This window comes from Balaenoptera musculus, chromosome 11 (assembly GCF_009873245.2).
Source record: "Balaenoptera musculus isolate JJ_BM4_2016_0621 chromosome 11, mBalMus1.pri.v3, whole genome shotgun sequence".
Classification (NCBI taxonomy): domain Eukaryota; kingdom Metazoa; phylum Chordata; class Mammalia; order Artiodactyla; family Balaenopteridae; genus Balaenoptera; species Balaenoptera musculus.
This window is the reverse complement of record NC_045795.1, coordinates 101,515,920-101,532,159: the sequence shown is the minus strand read 5'-3', so window position 1 is coordinate 101,532,159 and position 16,240 is coordinate 101,515,920. Positions and strand designations below refer to the sequence as shown.

Sequence of the window (16,240 nt, the reverse complement as noted above, 5' to 3'; positions counted from 1 at the left end):
CTCCCATCACCACCACGGCCCAGCCATGGGCAGAGCCCCAGAGCACAGCCAGCCATGTCTCAGGACCACAGACACAGAGCAGAACGTAAAGAACACAGGTTTGGGAGTCACTCAGGCCCGGTCATGTCCGGCCCTGCCACTTACTAGCTGTGCAACGCCCAGCAAGGCATAGCACCACTCTGAGCCTCACTTTCCTCGTCTGTAAAGTGGGGCCACACAGCTAGCACACAGCAGGTGCTCAATAAACGCCTACTTCAGCCCATCTCACAGCGGAGACCCTCGTACCAGGAAAGTAACTGCCTCAAGAAGAAAAGCAGTGAAAACCCAGCTGCAGTTGAAGACACCAGCCACTAGACTTTTGATGAGTCTTCCCTGCCCGAAGAGAGTGTGGGCGCACATCCGCGCGATAACCGTATCTGTATGTATTTATTAATCACGTGCAGGCACAACTGCACTAATGTCATTCGTGTTGCAAAAGAATCCAAGAAAAGACAGTGAAGGATGAATTTAAGCATCAATGGGAACAGAAGTCCCCACATTTTTCCCTGCACCTCAAAGGATGGTGTCCTTTGCCCCCAGGGGTGCACACACTCCATTTTGCAGACCCTGGACTTGCGCACGTGACAACGGCGGACTGATCTTACACATCTCGTCTTTAATACAAGCAGTTTGCATCCTAACGGAAGCGGGGTCTGGCGCTGCCTGCCGGATGGAGCCTAGAGGCAAGCACCCCAGCAGGGCACAATCAAAGTCAGTCAGACGGGAGGCCCCAGGGCGCCCAGGGTTACAGCGCAGATATAAAGAAAAGGCTCAAAACCACAAAAAGTTCCAAGATGGGAGCCGGTCCCTACTGGACACATGGGGTTTCTAGAGGCAGGAATGGAGGTGTGGGAGGGGTGTCTAAGGCAGAGCGACCAGCATGACCAAAGGCACGGAGTGTGAAAACTGCACAGTGCCACCGGCCGCCCCACCCAGGGCAGGTTTCTGAGCAAGAAGGAGCCTCCAGGGAAACGCCGCGTCTGTGCCAAGATGCCCCGGGAAGGGGAGAAACAGAGAGAAAGGAGAAGGGACACGCATCTCTGGCAGGCAGGGGCTCCGCGCACTCCACCCCCCATCCCCCCAACTGTGCACGAGCCACTGGCCATGTGACGGCCCCGCCCCCGCAGGCAGGAGCGAGTCTGTGGGATCCCCCAACCCCTCGGGACGGCTGCCCCCCACGCAGGAGTGACGCTGCTCCGAGCACCCACGATGCCGGGGGAGGGGGCGGGAATGAGGGCGCCGCGCTCTTAATTACTGCAGTTATCAAAGACGCATTAGCGGTGATGATTTCCTCCAGACCCCCGTTCCCTTCCCTGGATGTTTTGGCTGCTTCGCCATATGGCAGGAGTTAAAAATACAGCTCAGAGTGAGGGGGCTGCAGACGGAGTGGGCAGGCTGGCTACCTGAGCAGTGGGGTGTGGATCTGGTCAGGCGGGGCCTGGGAAGCACTCCCAGCCCAGCTCCTGGTGGCCTGCGGCAGGACAGCGCCCTTCAGACACACAGCACCGCAGAGGGAGACCCACCAGCGGCAGGACAGGCTGTCACCCGCCAAGCAGAGAGAGGGGCAACCCTTCAGCAGCCTTAAGAGGTGGAAGTGACAGCACAAGGCCTGGGCACCCCGAAGGTGGGGCGTGAAGATGGCTGCAAATCCTTGCCCCTCCTCCCACTGAGGGTGCAGTCCAAGCCCCTCCCCTTGAACCTGGCCTTCGGATCTCCTTGATCAACAGCATGTGGCAGAAGTGACCTTGTGGTACTCCCAAGGTCAAGCCACGAGAAGCCTCACATCTCCCACCAGGCCTTGGAACACTGGTTCTGGGATCCCTGAGCCCCCGTGCTTGAGATGCCATGTGCAGGCACTCTGGTCCACAGGGCCAGCCTTCCAGGTGTCTCCACAAGTTCCCTGATACATGAGTTAAGGTGTTTTGGACCCTCCAGACTAGTCCATCCACTATGTGAATACCACTGAGTAACTTCCACTAATAACACAGGGAACAGAAGACCCAACCAGCCAAGCTCTGCCAACCCCTGCCCTACAGAATCTGAGCTATAATAACAGGGGGCTTGTTTTACGCCTCTAGATTTTAGAACAATTTGTTACTCGGCCACAGATAACTAGAACATTCATTCATTCACTCACTCATTCATTCATGCAACACATATTCATTAAAACCGACCCTGAGGCAGGGCCCCCTACAAAAACAGCAGAGACAAATAATTCATTCTCCCTGTCCCCAGGGGAGCTTCTGGGCTGGTTCCTCAGAGCTCACCCAGTTTGTCTAGGTCCACACCCACGTACCCATCTCCCAGTTTGGCAGCTTTCTCTCCCAGGCCCGTCACTTCTGGGCTCACTGCCAACGTTCCCCTGTCCAGTGCCCGCCCCTGTCTTCATTCTCTCTCGGTGAGGAGAGATACACGGGATGGTCTGCCTCTCCAACAGGTTTTATTTTACTCTAAAAGGTCCCCTAGGTGCTAAAAGAAACAAGAGAATGAAAACGGTGCACTAAATATCTATCACAAAGGAAGGTAGTAAGGGAGAAGTAGAGGAGGAAAAAAAGACATAAAACATACAGAAAACAATAAAGTTGGGACTTCCCTGGTGGTGCAGTGGTTAAGAATCCGCCTGCCAGTGCAGGGGACACAGGTTCGAGCCCTGGTCAGGGAATATCCCACATGCCGCGGAGCAACTAAGCCCGTGCGGCACAACTAAAGAAGCCCATGCACCACAACTACTGAAGCCCATGCGCCTAGAGCCTGTGTTCCACAACAAGAGAAGCCACTGCAGTGGGAAGCCCGCGCACCGCAACAAAGAGTAGCCCCCACTCACCACAACTAGAGAAAACCCGCGCGCAGCAATGAAGACCCAACGCAGCCAAAAATAAATAAGTAAGAATAAATTTATTTTAAAAAAATAGGAAAAAGAAAATAATAAAGTTGCAGGTGTAAATCCTACCTTATCAACAATTATATTAAATGTATGTAGGTTAAACACTAATCAAAAGGTAGAGATTAGCAAAATGGATTTTAAAAAAACATGTAATCCAACCATACGGTGTCTACAAGAGACTCACTTTAGATTTAAGACACAAATAGGTTGAAAATAAAAGGATGGAAAAAGATATTCCATGCAAACAGTAACCAAAAGAGAACTAGAGTGGCTATACTACTACCAAACGAAGTAGACTTTATGACAAAAAGCTACTAAAGACAAGGAAGGATACCTTATTACAATAAAAGGGTCAATCCATCAAGAAGAAATAATAATTGTAAACATATATGTACCAAACAACGGAACCCCAAAATACACAAAGCAAAAACTGACAGAAATAAATGGAGAAATAGACAATTCAACAATAACAGTTGGAGATATCAATACCCCACTTTCAATAATGGTAGAACAACAAGGCAGAAGATCAACAAGGCAACAGAAGATATGAACAACACTGTAAACCAACTAGATCGAACAGACACGTACAGAACACTCCACCCAACAACAGCAGAATACACATCCTTCTCAAGTGCATGCAACATGCTCCAGGACAGACCATATCTTAGACCTTACAGTGAGGCTCAATACATTAAAAAGGAACATACCACACAAAGCATGTTCTCTGGAAACAATGGACTGGAATTTAAAGGGTCCCCTAAAATGTCTAGATGACAGCTCTCATGGGGATGTGCCTGGCTCATCACTGCCCAAACCATGACTTCCCCCTCCTTACCTCCTTACCTGGCTCACAACAGGTGCCGGGGAGGATGCAGGTCAGCCTCTGGGTGGGAACTGAATGGGGTGGTCAGGGTGACCCCCGACATCCCTTTCAGGTGGAGGATTTTTACACACCTGGAAGTTTGAGGACTGCTGAGCTGGGTGATAGTAAAGCCTCTAAGAAGTCTCGACAGAGCTGTGTGTAGGCAATGGGCTGCCAGGGTTGGGGTGGGGGACATTCCAGAAGCCTCTGCTTTGCTGTAGGGAGCCCTCGTTCTATTTTAATAGCATTAAGTCCCCACAACTTTAATACATGTGAAGAGGCTGTAACTGGGGGCTAAAAGGATTGTGATGGCACATCTTACAAAGGGTTGGATTCAAAATCAGCTACGTTAGATGTGCAGAAGGTGGATGGATAACAGAACAACAAATGCCAAAACCCAAGTCATCTGATTCTAAATCCCATGACTTTTCTCTAACATCAAATTTCTTCTCGACTTAGAAAGAGGGAACAACAGTGATTAAAGTTAGCAAGAATGAGGAGTACTCTGCATGTACACATATTAAGGATTCCATCCTCACAACCCCTCTAGGAGGAAGGTGATGCTTTAGAACCCCATTTTATAGGTGAGGCACAGCCAGGACATGGCAGAGGGAGTGGCCTGACCCCAAGTGCATGTCCTGACTATTGCTCTGTCCACATACTACATGGGTACCCCGACCAGGAGCTGTCTATAACCCCAAGCCACCCCCGACTCACTCACCAGTCCAAGAAACACTGCAGAAGACAAAGGCCAACATCTGGATCCTTTCCTTCTGCTTAAGCAATGATCTCCCCCTCCTATCTGGACAGGCAGTTGTTGGGGGTAAGACAGGATGGGGCTCATTCCTTCCATCCAAAACCCACGTGCTCCTGCTCGCCCCCAGCACCCCAAGTCCTGCAGCGTCTCCTGCAGCCCCTGCTCGCTGGTCCCCGCCTCCCCCCAGAGCCAGGTGCCCCGCCCACACCTAAGTGCCTCCCCTGGGCAGCACCCTCCAGGGACTCCTGTCTCCTCCCAATGTCCCTCGGGGCCTCCCCAGCCTGCTGGCCCTGCCCAGCCCCACCTGTGGGTCCCCTCTCCCTCCTCTCCTTTGCTGTCCCCTCGGTCACTCTGCTGCAGACATGCCAGTCTCCTCGCTGTGAATGGACCACGCCAGGCACACTCCCCTCTCATGTAATACCAAAGGGAGACCCAGTCGCCACTGTCCCCACTAGAGACACTGACACCAGAGCCCCAAAAGGGTTCTTCCATGTGCCAAGGGAAGCAGGAAGAGCTGGGCCTCCAGACCAGGGCCCCAGGCGGGGTCTTACCCCTGGCTGACCACACGGGCCACCCGCCCGTTGATGTTCAACTTCAGGCTGTCAGGGACCCCCTCAGTCTGTCCCCAAATCTCATCCACACATGTGCTCACCCCTGTAAGGGTCCCTGGAGGCTGCCCTGGTACCACTGGACAAGGGCTGAGGACTTGTCACTCAAGCACTGAGGCCATCCGGGAGGACAGTGGGGTTTCATGGGCACCTCATGCCAGCCTTGCCCCGCTGACACTTCACAGGCACGACCTACCTTGACAGCCCCACCAGATCTGCCACCCAGGACACCCCCCGTGGAAGCCCCGTCTTCTGGCTGCAGTGAGCCCTATTCCCTGCGGCTCAGAGGCAAGGGCCAGGCCCAGGGGCCTTGAGGCTCCACAATGTCTGACACTCTACGTGCTGAGAAAACAGGCCATTGAAACCAACAAGATGGGGGGGCAGAGCCGGGAGAGGGGCACAAACACCAATCCTCCCATTCAACCAAGCGCCCAGTGTGTCCTGAGGGGCTACCATGCACAGAAAGGCCTGGGGTTGCCTCACCAGCAGGCCAGCAAATGCACACGTGTTTGGGGTGGGGAAATGGGCCAATTCAAAGTGAACTGCCCAGGCTGGCTGGTGCCTGACAGCTTAGGAGTCCCTCCCCTACACGTGTCACCTCCTGCCCACCACCACCCCACTGGCGGGGACCACCGCCATCATTTTTGCCAAAAGGTGACTCAGGCTCCTTGTGGTAAAATAACTTCCCCGAGGTGACCACAGCGAGGGAGAGGCCAAACCCAACATACAAAGGGAAAAACCAGGGCTGTCCCTGGGTAGGCAGTGGTGCTGGGGGCAGTTTTGGTTCCTGGAACCAAAAGCCTGGGTGAGCTGACCGCACACATCCTGAAACGGCCCCAAACGTCTCTCCAAACACGGACACCACGCAGCGAATAGCTGTGGAGCCACAGTGCGGTGGCAAACTGCACGGGCTCTGGAAGCAGACAGACCTGGGTGCAAATCTGCCTCTGTCGCTGGGTAACCGCGGGCAACTGCTTACCCTCTCTGAGCCTCAGTGTTCACATGTGCAAAATGGGATGGCAGCAGCACACACGTGTCATAGGGTTGGGGCATCAGCAGAGATCCCAAGGAGAAGGTGGTGGGCACGCGGCACCAGGAACGGCTTGGTTATTTCCGTGGTTTAATTATAATTGAAGCGTTCTAAGTCTAAGTGCCCAGAACACAGGATTTCTGTCCTGTTCCTTTGTGAACCTTGCCTCCTCCAAGGAAAGCTGAGCATTTCACATCGAGGCTCAAACAGAGAACAGCTTGGTTGGGGGTGAGCCAGGCTTGTTCACCACCTCACCCCCCCAACCCCACAAGGCTGAAGTCTGGGTTCTGAGCAAGCGCCCTGGGCTGTCCATGCCCGTCTGGGCCTCGTGTGGCCCACCATCCCCGCTCCCAGGCCTGGCAAAACCACCGACAGCACCTCCCTGCCTGAAACATGCCATGCGCCCCCCTCCCCGCCTTGGTGCTCCCACGTGTGCGGTTCCAAACACCCTCCCGGATGGCCAGGCACGTAATAAAGAAATGCTGCAAAACCTTCACTATAGCATCTGGGGGGTGTTCTGCCTGGTACGGTTCTTTCAACTTTTCCGTAGGTTTGAAAATGTTCATAAGAAAATGCTAGGGAAAAACAATCCTTAAGGGCGCTCTCAATACCCTATTCCTCCCCCGAGCCAGTGTTCACCGCGTCCTGCAGTGACGGGCCAGGCGCCCCGCAATCCCTCCACCTGGATCTCCTGGAACAGGGCCACCTCCCCATCTTACACGGGGACTGGCCTCTGGGCAGCCGGGGCAAAGCCTGCCTCACTTGGACGGTCCTCCTGCTGGGAGGGGGCTGAGGCTGACGGGGTCCTGCAGACCAAGCAGGGCTTAGCTGCTCAGGTGTCATCACGGAGGGTCCCCACGAGGCGGGGGGAGGCATTTGAAAAACTCCAGGCTGCAGCTCCCTACTCAATAAAAGATAAGCGCTTAGCATTTGTAATAACTGGTCTGGCATCTCCCGCCAACAGGTCAGGCCCCTGGAGGGGCAGGATTCAGACGCCAAAGGCCTCGCTGCCTCGGGATTCCTAGTCAGGCCGTCACTCTGTGAAGCTTGGTTCGCAGTCGGGGCAATCTCCACTGCAGCCTGGCCTGCATCTACATGGGGTAGGGGGTGGTAAATTGGAGGCCCACTGAACTTCCGGGCCACGGGCACGGCCCCGGGCTGCCTCACGGCCTCGTCTGTAGCTGCGGCTCCATTTCAGTGAGGTCAGTTCATGCCCCTCCTCCCAGTTCCTGCCCAACGCCCGGCCGGCCGGTTTGTTTTTTCTGCTGCTCTGCGGCAATTACACGGATGACACCCTGACAAGCTCAGAACAGTGCCTTCCCCAAGTTGGGCAAAGTGTGGCTCTTTCTTACAGAAACAGAAAGCAAAGAACAAAAAAATGAGATCAGCTGTCAAAATAATGTCATCGACAAAACAGATGACAAACAGCCACCCAGATGACCAAAAATGCTGATGCCCCCAAACTCCCAAACCCGGGCCTCTTCATCCCAGAGTCCAGATGCTCACAGGGCACAGCCCTGAGGTCTCTGCAGGCGCGGAGGCCCAAACCCGGACAGCGGAGGCGAAAACCAGAGCAGGTCTCCACTTCACACACCGCGCTGCCCCATCTCTCTCAACCTGAGCTAGATAAAGACGCATCTCACGATTTATCCTCCAGGTTGTAGAAGAATCATTTGCCTAGGTTGTCAGACGGCTGGGAGAGAGCTTCAGAGAAGCATCTCCTTGTCCTTCTGCGGACTCTACCATCTGCTGGAGAAAGAACGGCTCGCCCCGCCCCCTTGGACTTGAACACATTTCGTCCAACAGGGACCAGGCCCCGCCAACACGTTGCAGCCTGTTGCCAGCCGGGGGACGTCCTCCCCAGCACTCGGCTCTACCTCAACTGGGAGAACAAGAGAATCATTGAATGAGAACGTGAACGCAGTATCTCCCTCTGCCACCCCCTCCGACGCGCAGATCAGAAAAGCCCGCTCAGCCTCTCTTGGCCCCCGCTCTCTGCTCCGAGGGGAAGAGGAAATGGAACAGAAGCGGCCGGGACCTCAGACCCCGTGGCCCGGGCCTGGGGCTCCGCAGCTGCTCTGAAGATGAACGCAATTTCAGAGGCTCCTGGCCAGGACCCGCCCCTGTACAGCAGCTCGTGTCCCTACTCCGGCCACACCCACATCGCTGGCCACCCTCGAGCTTCCCCGCCAGCTGATGCACCCCCGTCATGGTTAATGTCAGCACAGACCAGAGGAGCGCTTGTTTGGAAAGTCAACAGAGACTGAATGCCACTGGAAACCTCCCCCAGAGTGAGTCACCAGCTCGGAGCTTCAGAAAAACGTCCTCTCCAGTGATGTGACAGCACTCAAGGGCTGGAGGGGACGAGAGCACGAGGGAGGCAGCTCCACAGGCCTCTCCAACCTCTTCGGGCCGATGTTTACTTCTGCCGGGGAACCCTGGAGGAGCAGAGACTGAGAGGGAGCGCCTCTTTCCATCCTGGTCCCCCCCGCACGGCAACCTCAGGTGATGCCGAGGACCCGGCCTCGGTGACAAGGGCCCACGAGGCAGGACAGGGACCACTCGTGCTGGGCTTCCTCCAGCACTGGAGGCTGGGAGTCCCGCAGGGTCCCGGGAGGTCTGATCACAGGGCAGCACGAAGGGCAGGTGGGAGACGGGTGAGAGCAGGGGGCCTGGGACCAGACACCCGAGCCCCAGTCCCGGCTCCACCACTGGCCAGGTGAGAGGGCCGGAGCCGGTCGTAGGACCTCTCTGACATTCAGTCTCCACATCCGTAAAATGGGAGAGGCAACCGTTCCTGCCTCGTGGGAGGGCTGGGACCACGAAATGAGCTGGTAAATGCAAAGACCTGGAGCAGTGCCGGGCACACAGGGCGCCCTCATGGATGGAGCCGGAACGCACGCACCTGCCTCTTGTGCATCTGGCTCTAGGTGCTCACTGGTACCAGCTGTATCTGCTAAAGCCCAAGCTGACTTTCTAATGGAAAACACAGGGATCCTAATCAATCCCCTGTGCCTTCATCCACTCAACAATATCTACTGAGCACCTATTGTGTGCCCGAATCTCTAGAGGGATGGGAGGGGGCAGTTCTAGAAACATCATTAGAATGTAGCTAACTAAACACTGGATGTGAATTCTGATGTCAGAAAAAAAATAGTTAAATACCCAGCGTAACCAAAGGCATCCTATTTCTTTCCTTGTTATAACTCTGTTTTCCCCAGAGCTGAGAAACTCATGATGACATCCTTCAGCTGTGGTCGAAAGAGGACTTCCTGAGAAAGGGTTTAAAGGTCTCTGGGCTTAAGGGTTTCCCCCACGCCCAGGAACCCTCCTGAGGACTGCCTGGAGGAGGTGGTACAGAGACTGCTGCAGTCCCAATGCGAGCCTGTCCCATGGCATCTATCTGTACATCCCCCAGCAGGACACTGTACCCGCTGGGCATGCAGGGGCACCCTGCCCAGTGGCCAGGGGGCCAGGGGCTCCTGACTCAAGCTGGAGCAGCAGGAGGCTGTTTAGGAAAGGGGAAGCCAGGCCTGGCCGTCCTGCATGCTCGCCAAACCCTCACCCACAGGGGCCCCTGTCTGCAGGCGGGGGGGCCTGGGAGATGGTGGGCGCACCAGCACTGGGGAAAGTGGAGCAGAGTCCCCCAGCAGGAAGTAATCCCAATGGTGCCAGCTCCGGCTCCAACTGTCTGTCACCTTGGGACGCCCACACACAGAGGTTCTAGTCTCGACTGCAGGGGGCCAACCCCTGCCCCAGCCCAGCTTCTGGGCCGTCTCCCCCAGGCTGTCACGCCCCCAACTCCACATCCTCTGCGTGGACGCTGGGCCCCCAGAGGTCTCACCCAGCTTCTCAGGAAGTGCACTCACCTCCTACCTGTGCTCAGTTGGCCCCCGCCCCAAAATGAGAACCTGCCTGACAAGGCAAGAATGTGCATTAAGCACCTACTGTGTACCGTTTCCTCCACGCCCTTTATCTTCACTTAATCCTCAGAAAGAGCATGGGAGACAGCTATGCTCATCCCCATTTCCGTGCATTAGACGCCCCGAGGCTAAGAGAGGTGACTTGTCCCACAGCCCCCGGGGCCAGTGCAGAGCCGGCCCTGGGGCCCGTCCACCTGCCCACGTCCCCTTCCCCGTGCGGGGTTGTGTATTCCCTGCCTGGCTTCCCCACTCTCCCTTTTGGGTCTCCAGCACATCACTAATGGTTCCGCATACAGTAGGTGCTTAATAAAGGCTGGTTGCTCTCAGGGGGTTGGTTACCCCATGCTCCTTAGGCATAAATCATTTTCTCCATGGATGGGCAGGGGCCCCCCAAATCCAGCTCACTCCCCTCACACTGCAGGGGCTGGAAACCCACGGATGTGAGCCACCAGCCCCATGCAGGGGGCCTGTGGAAGACGGGTGGCTCCAGCACCCTCCCCGCCCAAAGACTGGGCAAAGACGCAGACGGGGGAAAGTGGGCCTGGAGTGCTGTCTTGAGGGGACCCCCAGTTCTGTTCAATACACTGGCGCCTCCCAGCCCCACTCCTCACTCCTCGCATGTGGCCCCAAAGCCGCAGCAACCCCACTTCCAGGAGCTTGTTAGAAACACAGGCCCTCCAGCCCGCCCCAGACCCACTGATCAGAATCCGCGTTTCAGCACGATCCCCAGGCACCTGTGTGCACGTTCAAGTTTGAGAAGCTCCCCTCCACCTAGAACGTGGGCCAAGGCCCGTGTTGCCACCGTTTCTCTGGAAAGGGATACCATCATAGGCTCCGAAGCCAGGCTGACAGAGCTGGGGACTCACGACACAAGTCCTGCCTCAGCACCCCGAGCTCCCTCCAAGGCTGCCACCCAGACCAGCACTGGGGAGTCCCCACGCAGACCTCTCGGCATCTTCCCACCCCTACCTGGTCACCAGAGGCGACTCTGAAGGGAAAGAAGGAATCCACCCCCAGGACGGTGCTGTGAGGCACCTGGCGACAGCGTGTGCCCCCGTTCCCTAGGAAAGGGGGGCGCGTGTCCCAGCCCCGGTGCGCTGCCTCCCCGAGCGACTGACGACTTCACTGGGCCCCTGGCTCTTCCTTAAGTCCTTGCCTGGGGGGTGAGGGCTCACTCAGGCCCTGCAACTAGCACCAGGTGACCGCAGAAGAGACCGAGTGACAAAGGGGGTCTTGGAGACACCAGAGAGCCGGGGGCAGAGCTACAGAGGCAGTGGGGGTCTGTTCTTTCTCTCAGTGCTGCCAGCTAGGAGCGATTCCATGCCTCCCGCCTCCCTTCCAGCATAAACAGAGTGCTGAAGTGTGCCACTGGCCTGCCACCACGGGGCCACCAGGCTCACCCACGCCCTGACCCCACCCTACGCTCCTCTTCCAGGGCCCCCCAGAGCCCAGGAGCACCGCCCAGAACCATGCAGGAAGCAGGGCGGCAGCCCTGCACACACAGCCTGCACAGCCCGGCCTGGGGCAGCGGGGACACGGGGTCTCCGGTGACCAGAGGACCAGATAACCACACCTGGAGTCCTGGGAATCAGGAGCCCCTCCCCCGCAGGATTTTGGAGTCAGGGTTAACTCCTCCCCCATCACTTCTGCCCACCCCCAGCCTCCCCGAAACCTGTCCTGAAGCTGCGGACCACCACCAGTCTACCCTCCCAACACACACACACACACACACACACACACACACACACGGTTTCTCCTCACCACTCCACCCCCGCAACACACACACTCACACACACACTCAGGCACACACACACGGTTTCTCCTCACCACTCCATCCCCCCAACACACACACACACACACACACACGGTTTCTCCTCACCACTCCACCCCCGCAACACACACACTCACACACACACTCACACACACAGGTACACACACACTCACACAAACACGGTTTTTCCTCACCACTCCATCCCCCCACACACACACTCACACACACACTCAGGCACACACACACGGTTTCTCCTCACCACTCCACCCCCGCAACACACACACTCACACACACTCACACACACACTCAGGCACACACACACACACAAACACGGTTTTTCCTCACCACTCCATCCCCCCCCCACACACACACACACACACTCAGGCACACACACACTCACACAAACACGGTTTTTCCTCACCACTCCATCCCCCCCCACACTCACACGAACACACACACACGGTTTCTCCTCACCACTCCACCCCCGCAACACACACACTCACACACACACACTCACACACACACTCAGACACACACACACAAACACGGTTTTTCCTCACCACTCCATCCCCCCCACACACACTCACACACACACTCAGGCACACACACACGGTTTCTCCTCACCACTCCATCCCCCCAACACACACACACACACTCACACACACACTCTCCCTCTCTCTCTCTCTCTCCACTCCGCCTCGCCGAGATGGGCGCCGGGACTTCTGCGGAGCCGGGCCGCGCACGCGACTTCGGACCCTACGGGAGGCAAACGCGCGGCCAGGACGCTGTGTCCAGCGCGGCCGGGCAGTCCCGCCCCATCCCGTCCCCCGCTTAATCCTCGCTCCGACATAACCCCGGGTAATCCCGGGGCGAGGCGGGCGGGGTATTAACCCGGAGCGGCGAAGGAAGAGACGGAGGCGTCCAGAGGGAGGAGGGCTCGGCGCGTCCCGGGCTGGAGGCAGCACAGAGTCCCTTCCGGAGGGGTGCGACCCGCAAGTGACCCAGGCCCGCTCGAGGGCGGGATCTGCGCCTGACGCGCCCCCTGCCCTCCGGGTCTAGAGTCTCCGAGTCAGGAGTTCTGGTCCCGCCACCCAGAGCCCCGCAGCTGCGCCCGGACGGCCCCCTGTGGCGAGGCCGACCCCGCATTCAAGCTCCCGAGCTCCTGGGTCGCTGGAGCCCGAGTCCCGAGCCCGCCGGCCGCGGAGAGCCGGGCGGGCGGGAGCGCCGGGCAGCGCCCCGGAGCCCCTTTCCCTGGGAGCTCGGTCCCGCCGAGCCCGAGCCCCAGGTCGGGCCGCGACCCCGCCGGAGATACCCCGGCCCCCCTCGGCCGACACCCTCCACGCCCGGCCCCGAGGGGAGCGGGGCCCCCCAAGAAGTTCGCGCAGCCCCAACACGCTCGCCGCCCCCGGTCCCCACTTACTTGTCGCGGCGGCCTCCGAGCTCCGGGATGGCGCCAAGCGGCTGCGGGCCGGGCCCGGGGTCGAGGCGGCGGGCGCACGCGGCCAGGTGCCGCCGGTGCCGCTCCAGCAGGCCGGCGTTCTCGCGGCTCAGCCGCGCCACTTGGCGCTCCAGCTCCTCGATGCGCCGCCGCCGCCGCGCCAGCAGCTCCTGCTGCGCCGCGACGATCCGGGTCAGCTCCTGCAGGTACTCGGCCGCCTGGCCGGGGGGCTCGGCGGCGCTCGCCATGGTCCCCGCCTCAGGCGCGCGGGCGGCGGGGCGGCGGCGGCGCGGCCATGGCTGCGCGGCGGTGACGGCGGCTCAGCGCGGCGCGGCGCGGGGCTCGGCCCGGGGGGCGCGGCGCGCGGGGCCGCGTCGGCCCCGCCTTGGCGCCCTGCTCCCGCCTCCGCCCGCGCCCGCCCCCGGCGCCTCCGCGCCGCCCGCGGCCCCGCGGACGCGCCGGGCCGGACAGTGCGTGGAGCTGCGGCCGCCGCCGGCGGGCGAGGAGTTTGTAAAGTGCCGGCTGCGGCGCTAGGGGAGCGGGAGCCGGAACCAGGCGGCCGGCGCGGGAGGAGCGGGCGGGAGGAGCGGGCGGCGGCGGAGGGAGGGCGCCGCCTACCGGCCCCGCGCCCCGCGCCCCGCGCCCGCTCCTGCCGCCGTGGTGCGACTCGCGCCTCCGCACAGCCGCCTGGGCCGCTCTGATGTACAAATTTCACAAAGTAGGAATTCGGCAAAACAGACCTTCCTACTACGTACTGTCAGCCGACGACTGAGCTGTGAATAGGAAAATAAGGAACTCCTAAGCACTTTGACATTTTTTTCTAAGTCTGATAAAACGCGCGGTTCATTTTGTTGCACAAGCAAGACAAGTTTCCTAGACTGTTCCTTTCCTAGACTGTTCTAGGCGGTTGGTGGCACTGAGGCCTCCACGATGTGAATGTGGACCAGCCACCAAGGCCCAGGCAGGCACCTTCCACTCACACCCAGGGTGTGGTGTGATGGGCCTGTAGGCCAAAGACCCACCTCAAAAATGGCACGGAGACTTTAAGCAGTTTATTTTGCCCCTGAGCCTCAGGTTCCCCAGCAATAGTATTTTCTATTTCTTGACTTTTTAAAACCTTTATCATTTTCATAGTCTAAATTTCCTTAGGGCTAAACTTATTGTTTTTCTATCTTCCTGAAGAGTTCGGTTATTTCCATGTTTTAAAGCAAATGCATTTAAGGCTATACATTTACCTCTGGGTAAAGCTTTAGCTACATCTCATAAGTTTCTAAACTTTGTAATAATGTACATTTTGATGGTACAGTGTCTCTTTGTTAAGGCTGGCATCACACTGGCTTTGATAAAACTTAGTATCCTATCCCCATGTTTGTTGATACCCCTTTATCTCCAGGAGAGGATGAGCCCTGCATGAAGAGACCCTGGACCCTCCAGGGCCCTAAGGCCTCCTTGGGTGGCCCCTGGGCATGGCCTATGGAGAGGGAGAGAATGGCAGTGGGGCTATTTAGAGGTCCTCAAATTCACCAAGCACTTTTACTAGGCTACTTGTGATGTTCTAGAAAGTAATATTATTTTTATAAATCCTGTAATTATCTTGTGAAGGGCACAATTATATTACATCCTGCTTGTGTGTGTAAACTGTGTTTATCATTTCAGTTTATACATTGAAAATATACCAAAATCTTTGCAATCCTGTTTTAATATTTCCTCATTTTATAAAGATACCAGGAGCCTTCCCAAAAGGGATATGGCCTCGGCTTCTCTTGACTTATTTGGGAGACCTGACCGTGGAGTCACACATGGGGTCTCTGCCAGTTTGGGAATGAAGGAAATTCAGATCTAAATCCTGGGGCATGTGAGTGAAGATTGTTGGGGGAGAAGACGACTGGGGGGAGGAGCAGCTTCCCCCTCCCTCCACCCCAACCCCATTTGCCTGTCCCCCGCCCTCAACCTGCTACCCGCTTCCAGCAGTTCCGGGTTGAAACTGACCTCACATTTCCATCTCCACGCTGCCTCTCCCCCAAGCCCCCAGATGCAGTGAGCTGATTGACCGCCCCTCCCCCCAAATGAAAGACTAGACTCTGGACTCTCAGCCACCCAGATGTCCCTTACAGTCTCCCCACGTTAAGCCCATGACATAAGAGCATTGATGGACAAGGTGGCAGAAGTGGACAAGGAGGGATAATCCAGGGTGCTTTAACACACCTGCAAAACGAAGCAGTGAAAACACATGCAGCCTGTCCAGTTTAGACACTGCCTCTCATCTTAATTCCCGCAGGGTACAACAAAGGAGAACTGTGCAATGGACACTGTGGTGGCCAACCGGACCCCCATTTCAGGACGAGGCTCTCATTCCCCACCAGCCAGACATGTTGGCATCTAACGGCTCACAGCCACGTCCCTCTTGGGAAATTGCCCTGTGCCCATGGAATCTGCCTCACCCAAGGTTATGTCCCCACTTCCCTGAGGCCAGGCAGTGACTGGTCCATGCAGGGGTACAAGAGCTTGGTGCCTTGTCCAAACTTGGGCAACCATGCAGGGTCATTCCAGCTCCAGAGCCCCTGATAGGGCCCTCTGAGGCCTCTGCGGGATCAGACCCAGGCCAGCCCTACCCCTGCCCAGCAGTGCTCCTTCACGCCCGCGCTGGTGCTGGTCCTGAGAGCTCCGCCAGCAAGCTTCCTGCACCAAACCTCCTTTCCCCTCCTCTCCCGACTGTGTCACCCACTACTTGGACCTTGTGATGATTTATGGGATTTATATGCTGTCTAACAACTCTAGTGCAAATCTCCGTGCTTTGTATGGAGAGAGATTTTAAACTTGAAAAACCAGTAATAGGCTTTTCCAATATTATCATTACATGAATACAAGGCCAAGGAGTTTACATTGCACTGCAGGAAAAAAGATGTAACTATGTACTCTAAAGAAAAT

At 57.2% G+C, this 16,240-nt stretch overlaps 1 protein-coding gene across 5 annotated transcripts in view; it reads right to left on the bottom strand.

Annotated features, from left to right (window-relative positions):
- Positions 1-13,571, bottom strand: part of IQSEC1 (IQ motif and Sec7 domain ArfGEF 1) — a 331,819-nt gene extending 318,248 nt beyond the window's left edge. For all 5 annotated transcript variants that reach the window (XM_036868761.1, XM_036868760.1, XM_036868762.1 and 2 more), the window contains exon 1: positions 13,295-13,571. In XM_036868761.1, coding sequence (XP_036724656.1) covers positions 13,295-13,560 — 266 coding nt within the window. In that variant the 5' untranslated portion in view covers positions 13,561-13,571. The remainder of the gene's footprint in view (positions 1-13,294) is intronic.
- Positions 13,572-16,240: the final 2,669 nt, after the last annotated feature.